Genomic DNA, 21,827 nt, shown 5'->3' with positions numbered 1-21,827 from the left:
AAATAAAAACAATAGCGATAATAAAAGAATCAACCTAAATGCCTGTCAAGAAAAGAATGTCTAATTAAAGTATGATGTATTCATTTGGTAACTTACATATGTAAATGAAAATAAATGAGCTAAACACAGTGCATCAATATGTATGATCTCAAAACAATTCCGAAGGGGAAAAGCCCAGCTGCTTAATGAGAAGCACAGTTTCAAAATATAAAATTTAAAATATGCATGACAACATATATGCCTTGAAATATTAAAATATGCATTGAAGGAAAATGGTTACAGGAAGAGTACATGGGTAGATTCAGATTTTAGGAGGATTTTTCCTAGATCCTTAATAGCTTCAAAATAATAAGAAGAAAACACCAAATGGTATTATTATCATTCAACAGAGCTGGCCAGTAAGTCTATGAACATTCATTACAGCGCTCTAGTATTTTTTTCCTAAGACATTTTCTAAGTAGGCGATAATAATAGTCTGTATATGTCTCTGGCACATCAGTAATGCTTAGACAGCGATCGTTACTGCTCTTTCTCATTCTTGGCTAGAAGCTGGTATACAGAGTGCCCAAGCATTGCCTTCTGATTCCTAGGCCAAGGCTGCACTGGAATACTTGGGTTTTTACTGGGCCAGACACATCCTAGGTGGTCTCACCATGGTGTATTCTAGCTCAGACAATCTGGGTGGTAAGTCTTGACCTTATCTCTGTTCTCTACAGAGTTTTAACTGCGGAGACAGCTTCCAGACTTAAAAAAAAAAATCTCAAAACAGAAACAGCTCATTGACTGTGGATTGCAGAGATGATCCGCATACCCTTCTCTGAAATCTGTTGCATGCAAGGAGGAAAAGGACAAAGTGAGGAAGTGGTTTGCACATGCTTAGTGCCTTTGTCGTAGCCTTTGAGAGAGAACCTCTGATGTGGGCATTTGGCAGAGTGGTTAGCTTGCTGCTTGGGATACCAGAGCCCAATTTGTATGGTTTAAGCCCAGCTACTCAGAATCAGAACCAGCTTCCTGCAAATGAACGCCCTAAGAGGTGAGAGATGATAGCTCAGGTAGCTGGGTCCCTGACACCAAAGCAGGACAGCCAGCCTGGGTTATTGTGAGCATCTCAAAAGTGAACTAGCAGATGTAAGCATTATCTCTGTCCCTCTCTCTTAACCTGAAAACAAATAAATAATATTTTCAATAAATAAACAGAGAACTTGTGACTGCTCTATTCTAGATCTTTGCAACTACCCTTAGTGGGAAAAAGTTTGCATTTTACGTGAAAGACAGAGAGACAGAAAAAACAATATTTCAATTGCTGGTTCATTCCCCCTAATGGGCTGCAACAGCTGGGTCAGACTGAAGCCAGATACCCAGAATCCAATCCAGGTCCCCCAATTAGGCAGCAGGGAACCAAGTACCAGAGCCATCACCTCTGCCTCTCAGGGTGTGCATTAGCAGGAAGCTGGGAAAGGATCCATAGTCAGTATTTGAACTCAGACACCCTGAGATGGAATGCAGGCATCCCAACTAATTTTTTTTAGCTGCTGTGCCAAATACCCTCTTCTCCAACCAGTCTTTGTAGGTAGACTCTTCTTGCTCAAAAACAGATGTTTTCATTTATGCTCTGCTACATTTTCCAGGTTATAACACGGAGTTCCCACTGGAAAGCTCTGACGTGGGCTAGAGTCAGAAGTAGTTCAAGCCTCCACAAGTCCCTTGCAGAAAGCTGTGTGGCTATAGCCAAGTAGCTTACTCTCCCTAGATTTGGGTTTCCTTATGTGTAAAGGGGATATAAGTTATTATTTTCAAGGGACTGTTGCTCTGTTTGAGCCTAGATGCAAAGTATGAGGCATAGTGCCTAATATATGATAGGCAACAAATTGGAATCATAATTGCTAATACTATTTCAGAAGATGGAGTTTTAAAGAAGTATAACGTAATTCAGTTATACAGGTTATTTGGAATGATAGGCCATGACAAATAAACACGCTGCTGCATAAACAATAAGAAATCAATGAGGACCATCAATGATGCTCAGAAGTAGGGAAGTGTCATGTGCTCGTACTGCAGTGAGGCCTTTCTCTTCATCTCCTCCAGGAGCACTTTGATATTTCTCATTTTATCTGCATATTAATGCTCTACAACATATGTGTATCCTAATTAGAAGACAGAAATTAACAAAAAAGTGAAGTGACTTGTGTATACATGTCAGATAGGTCTTAATTAACATATCATGAATTTATCTATACACGAACTACTTGAGAAATAGGTTTACAAATATTTGAGCTTAAGTTCTCAAAGTACTTGCCTCCTTCTGTATATATTAATGTTAAGAAGACAAGGAGCTTATAATCCATAGCTAAATTTTAACACAAACTTGTGGTTCACATTTGATACACATTTACCTTCATACAACATTTGTGTTGAAGAATACTGAAGAAAGCATGTCAAGCAGAAATGCCAGCGTATTTGTTTGTAACTGCCAGAAATGCAAACCCATGACAGACATTTCTTTTAAGACATCACAGGAAGAATGATGGATCAATGTTGGAAAGGTTAAAAAGAAAAATGTGCAAATGAACCACAAAACAACCTTTTAAAATGAGCCAAACATTTAAATCTATCAACTAGAAACATAAAATTAACCAGAAAGGCAGTCTAAAGAATTGATGATTGAATACTATTACTTAGGTTTTTTTAAAACACACACACTTAAAATGTCATCAAATATTGTGTGTAACAAATCACAAGTGAGCAAAATAATAGCGTCTCCAATGAAGTGTTAAAAATCAGTTCCAAACAGATGAATCGAGTTTTGACTCCATGACTAGTTCCTGTTGCTGCCCAAGCGAAGACATTTTGAGCTGAAAAGCTCAAGATCTAAGAACATTCTATTGGTGTTGGACAAAACAGAAGCTGGCTGAATCAACCATTAGAGTTGAGATGTAGGTGGTAGTAAAAGTCTTCCAAGAGGCCGTGATGTGGTAGCTGTGAGAGGGCTTGAGATCTGTTATAAAATAGGAAATGCAGCATGGGACAACTTGAGCAGCAGCATAAGATTTCACACATGGCTTTAGGAGCAGCTGAAGGGACAACCTAATACCAACGTCCCGCTTCTAGCTCAATCATGGAACTGCTTCCAATCTCCAATAAAATGTTAGCTGTCCACTGGCTCATCCCAGTGAAGTAAATCTATTCTACCTACCTAGGTATTTAGCATTGCTTTTGAGTTTAGCTTTGATGGAGTGCTTTATCATGAATTTTTTTTAGAAGACAACCATTGCTTTCAGTAAAAGTTGCACCATTCCCCCCTTCCTCATCCTTTTACTGACAGAGTAACTTGAGAATTTTTTTAATAAGAATTTGGAATAATAGCTACTCTCCCAAAAGCTGTTGTCCATCTTTTGTGATATAATGGCAAACAAGATCATGGTGCTTCTACCAATCAGAGGTTTCCGTCTGGTGGAACGGTAGTTACTGGGAGACAAATTTTGCTGCAGGGTAAAGCAAAACCTTCAGGGATCCAGAATTTTTCAGAAGTTTTAATGAGTCATCTGGAAAGAGAGAAGCTGATAGGCACTGCGTACATTCTAGACAAGTAATGTGGTACAAAAAACTTTTCATCAAGCCATGGCACAGTCAGTGGTGGCCCCATCTTCTTGAGTTTACCTAACTAAAGTTACAGTTAGTTAGAGAAACACATGTGCTTCACGTTCCATCTAGAGGGAAATGATCTGAGCCCAAGTTTAAGAGTCATTTTGAATAGGCTTAGGGAGATGAAGCATTTGCCTATGACTCTCCAGCTAGTACGTGATGAAGCCAGGACAAAGACAGAGACTTGTTAGTATTCACTGAGATGGAGCAGGAGTTGCAAGAAGAGGGGAGGAAAAGGGCACAGATAGAGGGAGGAAGAGAACATTTACAAATATTGGTCAACCACCTCAAGTGTTATTGGCCACAAACCATAGGTGACACACACTAAAAATGAAAAACTCATGGAGAAGTACTTTTTCCCCACGTATGCTCTTCCATTAGAAGTGATCCAACTCTTCAGAAAGTGACCCAAGGTACCCAAATACCTGGAATGTGAGAGCATCTTTGCCTGCTGATCCACTCATTAAATGGCTGCCACAGAGAGGTCTGGGCCAGCCGAATGCCAGGACGTAGGAACTCCACCCAGGTTGTTCACATAGATTGCAAAAACCCAAGCAACTGCGCTATTTCAGTTTTCCCAGGAGCTGTAGCACTCTTTTCTTTCTTTTCTTTTCTTGCTTTCTTGCTTTCTTTTTCTTTAAATCCAAGTCTCCACAAGGAAAGCTCTTTCTTAAGATTCTGAAGAAGCCCTTCTTTGCTTTTTTTTTTTTTTAAGACTTACATATTTTTATTGGAAAGACAGATATACAGAAAGCAGAAATAGAGAGAAAGATCTTCAATCCACTGGTTCACTCCCCAAGTGGCCACAACGGCTGGAGCTGAGCCAATCTGAAGCCAGGAGCCTTTTCTGGATTTCCCTGCACACGAGTGCAGGGTCCCAAGGTTTGAGCCATTCTCTACTGCTTTCCCAAGGCACATGCAGGTAGCTAGAAGGAAAGTGGGGTATCCAGCATAGGAACCAGCACCCGTATGGATCCTGGCACATGCAAGGCAAGGTGCCACCAGGTTACTGTGCTGTGCCAGAGCATTAGCATTCATCCCAGGTCAGAAGGAGCCAGACAAGACTCAAACTGGCACTCTGATATGAAATGCCAGCATCAAGAGAGGTAGTTTAATCTGCCGCAACACAATTCCAGACCAAGTGTTATTTTCACTATAAAGCATGACTCCATATTTTAGAGTAAAGTGAATATGTAATGGAACGCATATAATATTTATCTTGTGCCTTCCTGGGTCCCTTGGGAATACTACTATCTCCTCCATTCTTGTTTTTTTAAGATTTATTTATTTTTATTGCAAAGTCAGATATATAGAGAGGAGGAAAGACATTGAGGAAGATCTTCCATCTGATGATTCACTCCCCAAGTGACCACAACATCTGGAGCAGAGCTAATCCAAAGCCAGGATCCAGGAGCTTTTTCTGATTCTCCCACATGGGTGCAGGGTCCCTGGCTTTGGGCCAGCCTCAACTGCTTTCTCAGGACACAAGCAGGGAGCTGGATGAGAAGCAGGACAGCCGGGATTAGAACTGGCACTCTTACGGGATCTTGGCGTGTGCCAGCCAAGGACCTTAGCCACTAGGCCACCCCGCCAGACCCCCATCCTGTTTTGGTTTTAGAAACCCCGTCAAACAAGTCTACAGTGATTATTCTAGAAGCAAATAAAATAACCAATAAGCCTTAACAATTTTTTGAAGCCTGCAATTTTGAAAACACATTAACATTCTGGGAGTTAACAAGGCAGCTATCTTGCATATGAATCATATCTCAAGGTCATTACACATTCACCTTCTCACACTCCATTGAAAGAGCACTATAAGAATCTCTAGGGACTTCTGGTCTACTTTCAATAGTCATAGTTGGCCCAGTCTCCTGAAGCAAATCCCCTTTGGGGAAATGTGTCCAACATTCTCAACAGTTTTTGAGCAGGCATAAGCCCCAGCTCATTGTTACATTGAGAATTCACGGACATTCTCTATCCACTGCCTTTGCACCTGCTTTCTTGTTGACCCTATCCAAATATCCCAGCCCTAAGAGTGGCTGAGAGAGCAGATGGGCAGCAAATCGTGAGATTTTATTGTACATTATCTTTTTGCTTATGAAATTCACCCCCCCACACACACACATACACACACCTCAACTCTGGGATCTGATAGAATTTTCTTCATTATCATTGCATGACTTTCCCATAATGCTTTTTTATTATTTAAAAAAAATAAGCAATTAATTCAGAGGGATATAAAATAGAGTAATAGCATCTTCCTTTTAAAATAGTCTAAAAGAAGTCAAGGTAGAGATTTGTTCATGTAGAATTAACGACATATATTTTCCTCGAAGGACAACTGACAGTAGCCATTATTTGTTTGGTGGTTTCTTTGTGTAGATGTCAGTATGGACACCAGAAATTCTTCAGGATGGAAAACAGATGCAATCTAGGAAAGTTCAAATCCTGGCAGGAGCAAGCCCCTGTGTTGCAATTCTAGGACCTAGCCTCTCAACAGAATAGAAACAGTATTTGGCCCATAAATTGAGCTCCACGTTTCCATCTCTGCCTGGACCTACTGCAACCACAGGTTATCCTACTCAACTCCCATCCAGTCAGTAACAAGAAACTTTAAACTCTAAGCCCAAAAGTCTGTTAAAGACTTTCTCAAACCAAATGCATTTTCAGAATAATCCAGTGTGACAAATCTATAACCTTCTTGGGGAGACACCAGTAAACATACTGCCATGTTGAGCATGCCATGGGCAGAAGGAACAATATTACCTGTGCAGAACATGAGTTGAGTGTAAACTGAAGTGCCATGTGTCAAGGTGGCTGAGTCAGAACACACCGACACCTCCCCAGTCCAATAAATATCCCTGTGCAGATTCCTTTGAAGAGCCAGCCAATGAAACCTCTCTTTACTATTCTGTCTTTCTTTGCTGGAGTATTCAGTCCTTAGAAAACACTGTCTGGGACAACTTGTTAATTTCTGCCACTAATGTATCAGAGACCTTTAAAGTAGTAGCAAACCCATGTTGCAAGGGAAGTAAATACTATGACAGGAGTAAAGCAGGGATAAGATACACAAAGATATTAATAGCATATGACTGTACGCAAGCTCTTTAAACCCTCCCTGATTTAAGCCCAACATAGATAAAAAATCAACATGAAAATACTAGTTCCTGCCTAGAATTGTTTTGATTCTCAAATGACAAAATTCACACAAAATATATATCACGTGGCCAATGTTCAATGAAGAGACACTGCTGTTAATATTCCAGGCACAAGTGAGAATCAGGGAGAACCAGTTTATGAGAAGGCAGAAATCACTGTGTATGCAGCGTAAGAGTTTGCTCATTCATAACAGGATTTCCGCTCAGGATGCTTCAACAAGGGGACTCAATCCAATACCTCCCAGAGGATTTGAAGTGATGTTTTCCCACCTTTGAGCTTTTGCTTCTTCTGTTTATGTTACTTGTGTGGCTTCTAACAGACTCCTTCATTGTGGATCACATGATAGCTAATACTTTTCCACTTAGAAGATTTTGCTTAACAGTTGTAGGTTGGGTCTGACACCATACCTCAATTACTAAACCATTGCCTTTGGAACCTCATATGGATACCAGTTCGCGTCCCAGCTGCTCCACTGCTGACCCAAGTCCCCGTGTTTGGCCGGAGAAAGCAGTGGAGGATGGCCCACAGTTTTGGGACCCTGCACCCATTTGGGAGAATCAGAAAAAGCTCCTGGTTTCAGATCAGCTCCACTCCAAACATTGCAACCACTTCGGGAGTGAACCATCAGATGAAAGATGTTTCTCTCCATATCTCCTTCTCTCTGTAAAACTACCTTTCCAATAAAAATATATAAGCTATAAAAATTAAGTTGTAGTTTAAAAGCAATTATACATGGCTATCCATTAACGAGTGTTACTTTTTGTTACAATTCATTCTTGTGCAGGCCATCGTATTTAGCAAACTGCTTTCACTGCAACACATAGTAAAAATTGTTAATTAACAATTTCATTTAAAATGTAAATTTTATTTTTAAAAAAATGAGCAAGATTTGGAGAACATAACCAAAGGAATCCGTTCCTTCATGTTCTTGTTGTCTGTCCCAAGCACTGTGCCTGTGGAGCTAACTGTCTTCCTTATGCTTTGCAGGGATCTGAAACATAGCAGTGTGTACCAGTACCGCATCATTGCCATTTCAGGAACTGAAGAAAGTGAGCCATCACCAGCTGCCATGTATATCCATGGAAGTGGGTATTGTGGTGATGGAATCATTCAAATGTAAGTAGATGTAGCTCAAGAAAAAGGAGGAGGAGGATAACTCCAGTGGGGGATGCTTATGGTGTTTGCTAGAGAGCTTATGATGTACTCTTTAATGTAAGGTTATGAGTTGCCAGTGAACACAAGCAGTTTCTTCCAGCAATTTCCTGGCTTTGAAGGAAAAGCAGTAACTCTCTTTTGAACACATACATTTCCCAAGTATACAATATAATACTACTATGTGACCTAAGTAAATACACTGCTGTGTGTCACATAATGTCTGTAGTGTATGGAATCGCAATTAGCATTTCTGTGTGGGGAAGAGTTTCAAAGTTGGATGAATCCACTGAGATGCAGAATGTGAATCAACTCACTGTTGTAGACATAGCAGAGCGATAAATGATTGGATTGTCTTTATATTCATCACTTACGCTGTAGTGTTCAAATTATAAGTAGTTTTAAGAAAAAGAGGAATTTAATTTGCTACTGATGATTTTGTGTGTATAATATAAACTGGAAACCTCTGTGTTGAGATGCAGGGCTACCTACAACTACAGCAAGGGTGTGGGGAAGAGTATCCTGCATGAATAACTGCCCACCTAGACACTGGGTATTGATGCTTCCAAGTCATTACTTAGCATTGAACAAAATTTTGTAAATTTTGAAAGTATGATTGAATGAGGCCCAATGAGTTATAACTTTTGACTTAGTCTACAAAAAAGATAGTAGTCTGTATAAGATTTCCTTCCTCCTCTCCACTGAAATATTCCAGGTATTTGTGAAATGATACCAAGGCACCTTTTAAAAGAAGAAATGACATTAAAATAATTGACACTGGTAAGGTCACTAATAATTATCTGTAGCATTTCAAGTGACTTGCTGAAGCAATGCATCTCAGGGATATATATTTGTGTCTAAATGCTCTGTATCTATAATTTCACATGTGAACTATCAAGATTTTAACATTAAAGTGAGCATGCAAAAAAGCTTGTGTTCAATTAAGGTGCGAATCAGCTAACTACCACGAGGAATACTTCTCAAAAATTGACTAGGGAACTCCTCATTTGTGTGCCTAAGATCCATACTAAAATATCACAACAGAACATAGAAATGCAGTTTTCAGTGCAACAGAGCTGTGGAATGGAAAGCCATTCATTCTTCTAGGTTGAACTTGATAATTTAATGTAATGCAAGAGAGAGAGAAATTCACCAGATTTGAAGCCTAATGGAGCAATCAGTGTTCATCTTGGAGGCAGATAAATGGATGTGTTGATAAAACCCTGAGCATAACATCATCCTTCTCTTTGATCTAAAAGGACTGGTACAGTTACCATCATCACTAATTTTAAATAAAAGTATTAATTTAATAACTTTCTAAATTATCTTCACCTAGAATTAGTATTTGAAATAGCTGTTAGTTCACATGGAGATACTAAGTGCTCATTGACAAACCTTAGAGAAAATTGACTGTAACTTTTGAATGTTTCCCTTGGTGGAGGGTGGTAAGAGAGATAACTATAGCAACCTTTGTGGTGTGATACCTGCTCATTTGGCATCGATGCAAAGAGGAACGAACAGTGAGGCCCCCAGTGCATGAGCCGTCTTCTCTCAATGAGTCCCTTCCAGAGATTTTCCAATTTTATATATAGTGTAAATGTGAAAGCATTGGAGGAATATTATCGTACTGTTACTTTACCTGTGTGTTCTTACTAAGCCTCTGCTATGCACAAAACACTGTCCTGTTACCTCCTTGAGTCCTAACAACCTTATGAAGTAGGTTGTCAGACTTTGTTTGCAGAAAAGACAACTTAAGCTGGAGTTTGAAAACGTTACACACTCCCCTGAGGTTAGAAACAACATACGAGCTGAGGCCATAATCCTCATCTGTACCGCTGCAGTGTAATGCTGCAACATGATAATGTGCAAAATTGACCCCAAAGGAATGGCTGCAGGCTGTCTACCAAATCCCAAGCCTGTGCCAGTCACAGGATGGCTGGGATGATGACTACTCTGTCATGGCATTGGCATCTTACAGCATGGTATGACAGATTTTAAGGAACAGGCAAAAGAGTTAGTTTGACAAGTGTTGTGGTAAATAGAACAAGTTATCTCTGAGCACAAAGAAGGATCCACACCCACCCTCGGCCTGAGAGGTCAGTAAAGGTTTCTCAGAACCTCACTATCTAATGATGGATCGATCATGCCTAGAAGATATTTGTGGTGACTCTAATGTTTTGGTAAAACCAATGGAACTTACTGTTTGGGTGGCGATGGAAGGCAGGTTGGAAATATTCTTTGTGACTTAGGCAATCAGCCCAGATTCAAGAAAATGAAAGTCCCCAGATAACCCAAGAAAAAGCTACGACGCAGAAGGTCACCAGGAATGTGCAGTCTACAAGGTCCAGGGGCAGAGATTTCTAGGCCAAACTAAAAATATGGACTTCTTTGCCATGGATTTACAGACAGGGCAAGAACTTCGGAGGCTCTTTGGAGATCAGTGAAATGTCCTAGCCAGCATAAGGATTGATTGAGAGGCACCTTGGTGCAACTCTGACACCTCCTAAAAGCAACAAACATTGTCAAGTGTTAATTGCCGGGGGTGAAAGGTAAATTCTGAGATCGCTTCCATAATGTGATGGGTCCCAGCTGGTCTCTACAAAGAGAGGACTGCCACACACCCTGGGGAGACCTCCCAAGGCTAATTAGAAACGGGAAATGGGATTAGCTGACTTGAGCATCTACGGTGGGATACGCACTGTGCAGGTTACACTCACCACATCTTTTAAAGATATTTATTTTATTGGAAAAGCAGATTTACAGAAAGAACAAAGACAAAGATCTCCTGTCTGCTGGTTCACTCCCCAAGTGACCACAACAGCTGAAGCTGAGCCAATCCGAGACCAGAAACTTGGAGCTCCTTGTAGGTCTCCCACATGGGTGCAGGATCCGCCTAGGACTTGAACCATTCTCACCTGCTTTGCCAGGCTACAAATAGAGAGCTAGCTTGGCAGTGGAGCAGCCAAGACATGAATCAGCACCAATTCGGGATCCCAGCAGTTGCAAAGTGAGGACTTTAGCCACTAGGCTATCGTACCAGGACCACATTAATTACATTCTTCTACCAAACTTAATTGAGGGGAAATCAGTGGGGGTAGGGAGGAGGGAACTTGGTGAGGAGTAAGGGAAATCTCAGAACCTATGAAATTGTTTCATAAGATAAAAAGTTTTTTTTTTTTAATTAAAAAACATTTGGGCCCTGCCCAGTAGCCTAGCAGCTAAAGTCCTCACCTTGCATGCGCCAAGATCCCATATGAGCACTGGTTCTAATCCCATCTAATCCTTGCTTTCCATCCAGCTCCCTGCTTGTGTCTTGCAAAAGCACTGGAGTACAGCCCAAAGCCTTGGGACTCTGTACCCAGGTGGGTGACCCGGAAGAGGCTCTGGGCTCCTGGCTTCAGATTGGCTTAGCTCTGGCCATTGGCGGCGGCTTAGGGAGTGAATCAACAGATGGAAGATCTTCCTCTCTATCTCTCCTCTCTGTATATCTAACTTCCCAATAAAAACAAAATAAATCTTTTTTAAAAATTTAAGTCTTCTACATAGATGGGTTAAAAGACAAAAAAAAAAAAAAAGCTGTGTTGAAATTCAACACTAGTCAATGAATTCTACTATGATGGAAATGTATTTCTGCGTTTACCAATACTGTGGTCTCCAGCCTCATACCCACTTTAGCTACTTCACAAGTGACCGCACCATGACTAGGGAATGCGCTTTTAACCTGTCTTAGTTTATTTGAATTTATATTGTCATGAGTAGAAATATCATATGGAAGGGTCAAATGGTTTACCCAGGATAATGAGGCGTATTCAGAGCATGGATTTTTAGACCCAAGTTTTCTAGTTCTGAAAGCACAGGACTGCTCCAGAAGGCAGTGACCCATCCAGCGCTTTTGGTTTTGCCCCTTGTTGCCTAAGTCCAATTCAGAGAGCATTGCTCATCCTCTGTAAGTGCTAATCTCTGCAGAAAGTCTCCTTATATGATGAAAATAATTCCAACAAGCGCAAGATAGGAGCATTGTTCTTTTTCTTCTCTTCTTTCTTTTTTTTTTTTTTTTTAAGATTTCATTTATTGAGCTCAGCACAGTAGCCTAGAAGCTAAAGTTTTCTCCTTGCATATCCCAGGATCCCAAAGAGGCACCAGTTTGTGCCCCAGCTGCTCCACTTTTCATCCAGCTCCCTGCTTGTGGCCTGGGAAAACAGTAGAAAACAGCCCAGAGCCTTGGGACCCTGCACCTGCATGGGAGACCCAGAAGAATTTCTGGTTCCTGGCTTTGGAAAAGCTCAGCTCTAGCCATTGTTGCTACTTAGGGAGTGAACTAGCACATGAAAGATCTTCCATTCCTTCTCTCTGTAAATTTGACTTTCCAATAAAAATAAATAAATCCTTTTTTTTTAAGACACTTGTAAGAAGAAGATTTCACTCATTTTTTATTTGAAAAACATATTTACAGAGGAAGGAGAGAGAAAAAGAGAAAGCTCTCCCATCTACTGATTCACTCCCCAAATGCCCACAATGCCTAGAACTGATCCAATCTGAAACCAGGAACCAGGAGCTCCTTCTAGGTCTCCCAAGTGGGTATAGGGGCCCAAGGACTTGAGCCTTCCTCTACCATTCTCCCAGGCCATAAGCAGGGAAAACAAAGTAACCTACCCAAACAGGAGAGGGATTGCCCGAATTCTCACAGAAGGTTCCTGGCTCGGGTGGAAGGCTGGAGAGTTTTCCGTGTCCAGCTATGATTCTGAATCTGACCTAGCAATTTCTCTTCAACATCTGTTGTGCAGAGACCAAGGTGAGGAATGCGACGACATGAATAAAATCAATGGTGATGGCTGCTCTCTCTTCTGCCAACAAGAAGTCTCCTTCAACTGCATTGGTAAGTCTATAACCATGTGGCTGGACAATGACAATAATAGCAAGAGTTAGCTTGAAGTCATGCTACACGGTTTGATATTTTATCTGTGCACAGAGTGCCTCCAAACTGGTGGAAACTCTTTTATGCCACATGAAGTGCCAACAATTAAAAAATATATATATATTGGCAGATATCCCTTGGCACTTGAAGTTTAAATTCTTTATAGATGGTGACCAGGTCATGCGATTTTTTTTTTAACTCAGGCATTCCTTAAAGACATTTTTTTAACTCAGGCATTCCTTACTCTTCTCCATGCCAACTCTGCAGGACAGATATTCCTATGGATGTCTAAGGTTCTTTCCCCTCTTCCTTCACAGAAGAAAGAACGCAAAAGTCAGAAAGATTATAAAACGTGTCCAGAGTGACACAGGTCAGAGTGACTGAAGACGGAAGCGGGACTTGAACTTGATTTTATCTGATTTTCCAGCTCATACTGAACCCATTTTAGGACATGTCCAGATCAAGGGACCACCACGGCCACATCTGCAGACTCAGAACCTTGGGGGCCGTCCCGCTGATCCGAGGGAGGAGAAATAGCAGACCCGCCCGTGTTTAGAAAGCAAACGTCTTTTTCCCACCTTTCCCAAGTCAGATGGGAAATGTGTTTTCCTCTGCCAGAAGCGGGTCTGACTGATCTGGCAGTTTCAGCCCCACTTGGGAGGCCCTGGCCAGCCTGGGGCTGGTAAACAGACAGGGGTTGGGGGGCAGGGATGGAATTTTGAGCTGGCCCAGATGAGATCATGCTTCCTTTAAGATGCAAATCGATACCTGAAGATCAAAGGTCCTCCGGCTAATCCCCAGGGCTGGAGGTGAAAACTAATCGCAATTCATTTGCAAGTACAAAAGACAGAGGTGCTCTAACTGAAAAGGGAAAGGGCAGCTACAGAGGGGATGAAAACCCTGGTGGGAAGATTTCGCACTGAAAGGCAGTTTTCTAGGAGGACTAAAGGGAAGGAGATGTCATTGCATCCTCGCATCTGCAGTGCATTACAGGGTGCGCTTTCAGACATTTTTTTTCTCCAGTAGATTGTGAACTCCGTGAGGGTGAAGACCATGAGCCATTTCACTTTTATTCCGTTCTCAATGCACCTTTATTGAAAACACACTATCCTCCGCAAGGAGTGGGCACAGAGTAACACAATGGAGATACTCTGAAAGTGTTTCCTGGAAGATGGGAAGAGACAAACGGAGGAAGGATAGGGGGGTAGGGGGGAGTTAAGGCCTAGGAGTTTTAATTAAGGAGTTTTCTCCCTGTTTCATGTTAATTTTAGTAAAATCTGATACTAGTTTAATATTCTGGTAGAAAGTCCTTGGACCAAAATTAAGAAAACCAGAGTCAGTCCCAGCGGTGCTGACTTGCATAAAACTGACCATGTTGGTTTCCTCACCTGGCCCTGAGCTTATATTTTGTAGATGGAAATGTTCAGATTAGGTAGTCTCCAAGGACCCGCCTTTCTGTTGTATAATCTCTAAGCGAGGTGACCAAATTTCTTACAACAGTAAGAACAATGGTGAACTTGAACTAAGTTCTACCGACATCATAATCCTCCTGCAAATAACATTACTTTCACTCCATACTGAAAAATACACGCCTGTTTTACCCACATTCATGTGATGTGCAACGTAAGTGCTTCAGGGAAGAAGATAGGATGTGATAAGGGTAGCACATATTACCCTACAGAAGGTGCTATGTTCCTGTTACCCATGTGCTTTGTAGATTCAGAACTTTGCAGTACTAAATAGTCTCTTACAGATGTCAGTATGTGATTTTTTTCTACTCTTGGATTCTGGAACCCCAAGTAAAGAATAGGTAAAAATCAGCATGTGGTTCACTGAATTTTAGAAACAGAACCGAATGTTCAGCATCCAATCCTAAGGACTTCAGGAAATACCACCAAACTACAAGTCTAGCCCCGGCTGGCCTTGTTTCTGCCTTGGATCTTGCTTCTCATATGATACGTTGGACAAAATGACTGTTTTCCACTAGAGGGGTGGTTTATCAAACTGTGTTAACTAAAGCATTTTAAGGAAAAGAGTAGAGTGAGGGTGTTCGCAAGAGAATGAGACACATAAATCAGATAGATAGATAGATAGATAGATAGATAGATAGATAGATAGATAGATAGATAGACAGATATAGAGCTGCTCTATACCAGATTTTACATCCCCTGCTGTTGTTATTTACTAAGAATTTATAATATATCAAGCACCATCTATAAAATGTTATTCTCATACCAACTCTTTAATTGCACTAATTTTGCAAAAGAAGCAGCTGAAGTATGTAGCAGCAAATTAAGAATACTAAATTAGGTAGTAGAGCTGGAATTTAAATTCAGAGACCGACTCTAAGGTTGGGCACTTGGCACAGTAGTTGGGATGTTTTTTCGATGCCTGCATCCCATAATGAAGGGCCTGGCTTTGAGTCCTGCTTCCATTTGTGGCTGAGCTTCCTGCCAATACACACCCAGGGAGGCAGCAAATGACTTGGGGAGACAAGATTGAGTTCCAGCCTCTGGCTTCAGTCTTCCCAGGTATTTCAGAAGTGAGCCAGCAGATGCAACATATTTCTCTGTGTGTTTCCTTGTCTCTCTCTCTCTCTCTCTCTCTCTCTCTCTCTCTCTCTATCTCTATCTCTCCCTCTCTCTTCCTTCCAGATAAAACACTGTAGAGCCCACTAAGATAAATTACCTGCAAAAAGAAGCTCCTTATAGGTTTGGTATTGGGGGTTGGAGGTTGTGGTGAATGAGGAACCTTTATGTAACCAATTAATGGAATGAGATAGCAAACTGTTGGTGATATAGACAGTATCCAGAGAAGCCTGTTTCCTACCCCCTGTGCATTGAGTAGTGTTTGTGTTAGAGGAATTATCTCAACTATGCCGTCTGCTGTTCATTTAGAATCCCATAGGCACACAGAGAGACATAGGTTTTCCAGAAAGTATGGAATCTGCCTGGAGATTAGAGGTCCCTAGGATTATGTGCCAAGGACAAACTTCATAGTTGAACTCTAGAAAACTGTATTTCTCTAAACGGGATAGCTGAGGAGCAGATAGCAAATGTTTGCTTCCAAGCGGACTTTAATCAGAGAGATGGGGATGGGGGATGAGAGACTTTGTTGGGGATGGATATTGTTCTGTTTTTTAATCACATTTTTCTGGTACAGTGACCAGGAAAAACAGACTTGAGATTCATGATTTGGTGTGTGCTGTTGGCTAAGCCTGAATGTTCTCACATAAAAAAAAAAAAAAAAAAAAAAGTAAAAAGTACCAGGACTCCACTATGGATAACCTTATGAATGTTTGGGGATGCCTACTAATCAGATTTCTTTCTATATTTTGGGAATAATTATTATAATGAGGCAGAACCCAATCTGCACTATAGCAGTTGAAAAATCCAAGCATCTTTTTCTCCCAGTCTCCCTTTTCCTGAGTAACCACCAGGTTTAGATTTTCCCTCTATCTCCCAATCAGACTTACCAAGACAAGGTTTGCATCAAAAGCAACCCTGCAGAAACTGGATGAGGGTGCTGGAAGTGGTGGAGACCCATGCCAGCTTGCAGGGGCAGGCCCAGCACTATGGATACAATCCCAGGAGCAGATTTAGCATCACGGAGAGTCCTACAGAAGACTGCATTGCAGCAATAGTGCATAGACACTCTGGATCTCTTCACAAGTCATATCAGGCTGGGTTCTTAGATAAAATTGTTATTCTAAGATACTGTGAGGTTGGCTCCATTCATTCCTAGCAAGTTGAGTGTTCTAGTTTCACATTAACTATTACTTTTTTGGTATGTGTGTTGACGGGGTTGAGAGTGGAAGGCAAGGTATGAGCAACTACTACATTTTATAAACACCCACTAGGGATATGTTTTTTTCTTAATTGAAGTCTCTTATTTTCATAAGTGGAGTCTGAGATACATGCTGGTGTGTTTTTAAATTGTTTAAAATAATTCTCAAGGCTTATTTTTTATTTGAAAGACAGAATTACAGAGAGAGGAGGAGAGACAGGAAGAGAGAGAATCTTAACATCCACTGGTTCACTTCCCAAATGGCCACAGTTGCTGGGGCTGTGTCAGGCAGAAACCAGGAGACCAGAGCTTCTTTTGGGTTTCTTGCATGCATGCAGGATCTCAAGTACCAGGACCATTTTCCACTACTTTTCCAGGCTCATTAGCAGGGACTTAGATAGAGAGAGCAGCTTAGATACAAACCAGTGTACATATATGACACTGGCATTGCAGGTAAAGTCTTAACATGCCCAATACTCACTCCTATGTTGATGTTTTATCATGACCATGCTCATACAGCTCAAAAAAGTGTGAGTCTATCTCCATATTGAGCAAGGAGCCCGGGAATAAATCTACCTCTGCTTTCTATTTGAATGTTTTTTCTACTCTACTGTCCCATTAAAATAGCATCTTCTCCCTCTTTTCTCTCCTCCTCTCTCTTCTTTCCTTCCTCCTTCCTTTTCCTTCTTCTTTCACTCCACCCTCTCCCCATCATCTTCTATTTCCTTCCTCTTCCTTCCCTTCTTCTTTGCCTCATCATCATCATCATCATCAAGAACAACAACAACACTGACCATTGGGGCTGCTTTCGTGGGTCAGTAACACCAGTCTGAGTTTGTGTGACAGGTTTATGGTGATGTTCTGGTTCACTTTTCAGAAGCCCACACATCCGGAAGTATTCCCAAGGTGTCAGTGTGTCACTATACAACACTCTGGGAACTTCACTTTCCTACAACCCCACCTCAGCCCCCTAGCCCACAGCATATAATAAGTTGCTTATTCATGCAAACACCACCCACAAGGGTTCTTAGGCAATGCCAGCTACATCCTTTTGCAATGTGGAAATTATCTTGTCTTTCCCCCCCTTTTAAAATTACAACATTTGCCAGGCCTGAGATTACTGCTAAAAAACGTGGTATCAGTAAAATGATAACTCTCCCTAACAGGCACTGGCTGGAGGCAATTGTTCAGCAGTGCTGGGAATTCTGTTGCCAAAGCATTGAGTCATAAACTTCAGACAGGCTACTGATAAAAGCTGAAGGAGGGAAGGTAATGGTCAAATTAGTTAGACAAAATGTGAAAGATCCCCCAAAGGGGTTATACTTTGCAATATATCTCCAACCAGTGCTAGAAGCATGCCACCCCTCTCAGAGTCCGTTTAACCCCTTACAGAGATGCAACTGTGGAGATGAGTGTTCCATTCCGATTTTAGCACCTGTGTTTTTCAGGGCAACTGGATCCAGGCCTCGATTTAAACACATACACACACACACACATATATATATATATATATATATATATTTTTTTTTTCTGGCCACGGTTTAGTGGAACCTCATTTTCTCTTTTTGTGAAATGTGGCCGAGCAGATTGAGAACACTAAAGTTTCTATCCCCTCTGGTACTGAGAAGTCCCTGATTTCAAATTCTACTTGATGTTGACATATAGTTAGGAAAACAAAGCAAGAGAGACTCCCATGTCCTATTTCACAAGACGTGTAGGCATTTTCTGTATGTATCTTTGCCCATCAACTAATCAGCCATCAGCATCATTTTGTCCCTGATCCTTGACACAGCATCTCCAGCCGTGTGTTAGAGCCAGGCAGGGCCAGTAACTCAATTAGCACCCCTTGCAACCAGCTCACTCCCTTGCAGTGTGTGAGGGAGACTAGCAGGAAGACCTGGGATCAATCTCCCTCCCCACCAGTGACTGCCAGGGGCAGAGGGGGTCAACACATCTAGTGGTACCTCCAGTCAGACTGCTCTGGCTGCAGTGAGCCAAGACGAGAAAGGAAAACGAGAAGATGAATCGCCAGGCCTTCGTGGTGCTTGTCCCAAGGAGACTTTAGAACAACAATGGTTGAAAAGGAACACAGCATCTGCTGGTGGGAGCTGTGGGGGGCGGGAGGAGCAGGCACTGCTGGGAGCTGCACTTATTATTATTTTTCTTTCTAACAACGTGAATTCATAATAGATGATTCACCTCTCACACAAAAAAATTAAACTTTAATAAAAAGTAGAATTTCTTCTGGCAGCGTGCGTTCGTTCAGGCCTTCCCTGTGAAAACCATAGTAACTTTCCCCAAAACACTTTCATGAAATAACCCTAGCCTTGGCTTGAAGACAGGACTTTAGCAAAAAAAAAAAAAAAAAGAGGGAAAAGGGTGGCTTTTTGGTACAATGGTACAATGGTGCAGCCAGCCTCTGTGGGTTCTGTTTTATGCTGGCTGTTGCAATCTGATTCAGCCCACTGTTAACGGATCTGGGAAAGCAGTAGAAAATGCCCTAAGTGTTTGGGCCCCTGGCCCTTGAGAGAAGACCTGGGTGAAGCTCCAGCATGCTTCTTAGTGCAGCCGTGGAGAGTGAGCCGTCTGGGGAGTGAGCCAGTGGACGCAAGCTCGTGCTTCCTCTCTCTTCTCTCTCTCTCATACACAGCCACACCCTCGCCACACACACAGCCACACACACGCTCCCTTGCTCTTACTTTCCTCTTTTTGTAACTTTGGCCTTCCAATGAGTAACTACATTTTTAATTATGATTATTTTCCATTATGCAGTTTTGTGGCAGTAGTTTCCCCTCACTGCTCTCTTTAACTCCCTCCTTTATTCCCTCCCCATTGTCCTCTATATTTTACAAAAATACGGCCCTTCAGCTGCAGTCAGGCTTCCAACATTCTGCTGTTTATGTGTGTCGTGACATCGCAGTTGGAGGCAATGGTAGAGAATCTGGCATTTTGCTATCAAGGCATATGTAGCAGTTTTGTTGTGGGGAACCTTTTATTTAGGAGTGGAAATACATGCTGCAGTGGTGCCTCATTTCCTGAGACTCTAGTCTCCCTCACACTGTTGGTTTATGAGAATATTAATTGTGTACTTGCTTGCCTTTATATCATTTTATTTTGTGTTCTGCATGAGGATTGCCTTAATCAAAGAGAGCATGTGAAATTTGGCCTTTACGGATGGCTTATCTTACTAAACATTAAGGTCTCCAGAAGTGTGAATGGTGGTTGGGGTGGTAATGATGAAGGCAGTAACGGTGAGGTGACAATGAGCCAGAATGGGTGTTGGGCTTAGCACTGACAACATGGCAGATGTCACCATGGTTTAGAAGACAGATATGAGGTGGACAGCCCAGCCAGGGATGCTCAGTTATCCATCAGTTAAATGGGTTGTATTTCTGCTACTGCTGTTGTCACTGTTAGCAATATTAAGTAACATTAATAGTCATGTTATTAATAAATATTAGTAACCCTATTGGCAATTTTATGAGATAACGGGTATAATCTCAATTTTGTAGAGGGAAAGAATGTGTTTTAGAGATAGTAAGTTGTTTCCCCAGGGTCGCATAGCTCGAAATAACTCTGTGGCATTCCCAGTGCGTCTGCAGAGTCTGCCTGCTTAGCCATGAAGTGATTTTGTTTCTAAGCATTTGATTACACCAGCTCTGGGCTAAGAACTCTTTTTCCTGGTGTTTTTTTTTTTAAGAAGCTATTCCACTCACTTTTCTCAGCAACTTTGAAGTGTCAAAACAGTTATGCCCATCTTACTGCTTGGAAAATGGAGGCAGTGAGAGAGTTTAAATGCATAGCTCAGATTCATAGAAGAAGATTCCAAATTATATATGCCTGCTCTAAGATCAGATCCAATATCCAGAAAATTTCTCCAAAACATGGGAGATCGTTGCTCTTTTCCAGGGTTTGTGTTTGGTGTCACTGAGTTACAGCAGGAAACAGAAGTGAATGCACAATTCTGTCTTGTGCCTTTTTCATGACATGATAAACAACAGTTTCCATTTATTATCACCCTATAAACATTCTGGTACATAATGCCTGTGCCGTCAGGGCAGCCATTCTTTGGGGCTGCATTTTCGAGTTTGACATATCACCACTGACAGTAGGCTCACTGCCATACAAACATAGGATGAGTCTGGCAGTTGCTCCTATACTTCTGGCACTGTGCAGGGGACAGAGGAGCCTTGCAGCATCCAAATGTCTGTCAGTTGCTTTTCCCACCTGAACCATCCTGGAAGCTCTTCATCAGACTCAGTTTCCTCTCCTGTACAGTGGACATAATGAAAGCACTGTGATTCTTGTGTGTTCTTTTTCTAGAAGGTTGATCCCAATACACAGTAGGTAGAGGAGACTTGGAGATGTCTGTCAATAAGATCTTTTCTTCTCCTCCCTCGCTCTCCACCCAGACTGCAGCCAGTCTTTCACTGGGTTCCTCCACTAAACACTTGTATGCATTTTGCGAAGTGACTGCATTGCTTTATTCTCAGTTTTCCTGCTGTAAAGTGAGGTGTGTTGAGTTAGAGGAGTTCCTAAGGGCTCTTTTAGGGCTCTGACTTCTAGAATTTAACCCCCAGATTGTTATTGTTTTGAAAAACTGAGCCTTTTAAAAGAAGCTAGAGCTTGGGGAGGATAAAGGAATTCCATTCACCCAGAGGGGTCGAACGGGGTCACTGAGGGGACAAAAGAGCAGGAAAAGGAGGCGATGGGGCGGAAGGCTGAAGTGCAGGCAAGACCAAAGATCTGAGGTCCTCCGCAGGGAGGGCTCCTCCACGCATTCAAACACCTTTGAGTCAGCACCATTAGGATCAAGCTGCCCCAGACCAAGGCTTCCCATCTCCTTTGCAAACCTGGGAGGCCCATCCCACGGACTATGAGGGTCGGCATGAAAGGAAACAAGATGGCCTCTGACACCAGAAGAGAGGGATTCTAGCCCCTCAGCCCAGTCAGTCTCCTAACTCTCAGGGAAGCATCAAGATCAGGCAACCCATTTGGAACTTACCTGAATGTGAAGAATCAAGACCAGACTTTGATGTGTATCTTTCAAGGGCAGCCAGAGTCAAAGGCAGGTGAATTTGGGTAGCCCAAATCAAGTACTTCTTTATGGCATTCTAAGGAACCAGAAATGCACCTGCACCTGCCTGTGCATTGATGTGCATCTGTGCATTTA

The 21,827-nt window shown here is 41.8% G+C and overlaps 1 protein-coding gene across 1 annotated transcript in view; it reads left to right on the top strand.

Moving 5' to 3' along the window:
* Positions 1 to 21,827, top strand: part of PAPPA (pappalysin 1) — a 234,249-nt gene that overhangs the window by 100,398 nt on the left and 112,024 nt on the right. The window contains exons 8-9 of the mRNA XM_041004621.1: positions 7,789 to 7,917; positions 12,738 to 12,829. Coding sequence (XP_040860555.1) covers positions 7,789 to 7,917; positions 12,738 to 12,829 — 221 coding nt within the window. The remainder of the gene's footprint in view (positions 1 to 7,788; positions 7,918 to 12,737; positions 12,830 to 21,827) is intronic.

Source organism: Ochotona curzoniae, unplaced genomic scaffold (genome assembly GCF_017591425.1).
Source record: "Ochotona curzoniae isolate NIBS_2020 unplaced genomic scaffold, NIBS_Ocur_1.0 scaffold_3208, whole genome shotgun sequence".
Classification (NCBI taxonomy): domain Eukaryota; kingdom Metazoa; phylum Chordata; class Mammalia; order Lagomorpha; family Ochotonidae; genus Ochotona; species Ochotona curzoniae.
This window is presented reverse-complemented; position numbering and strand designations above follow the sequence as displayed.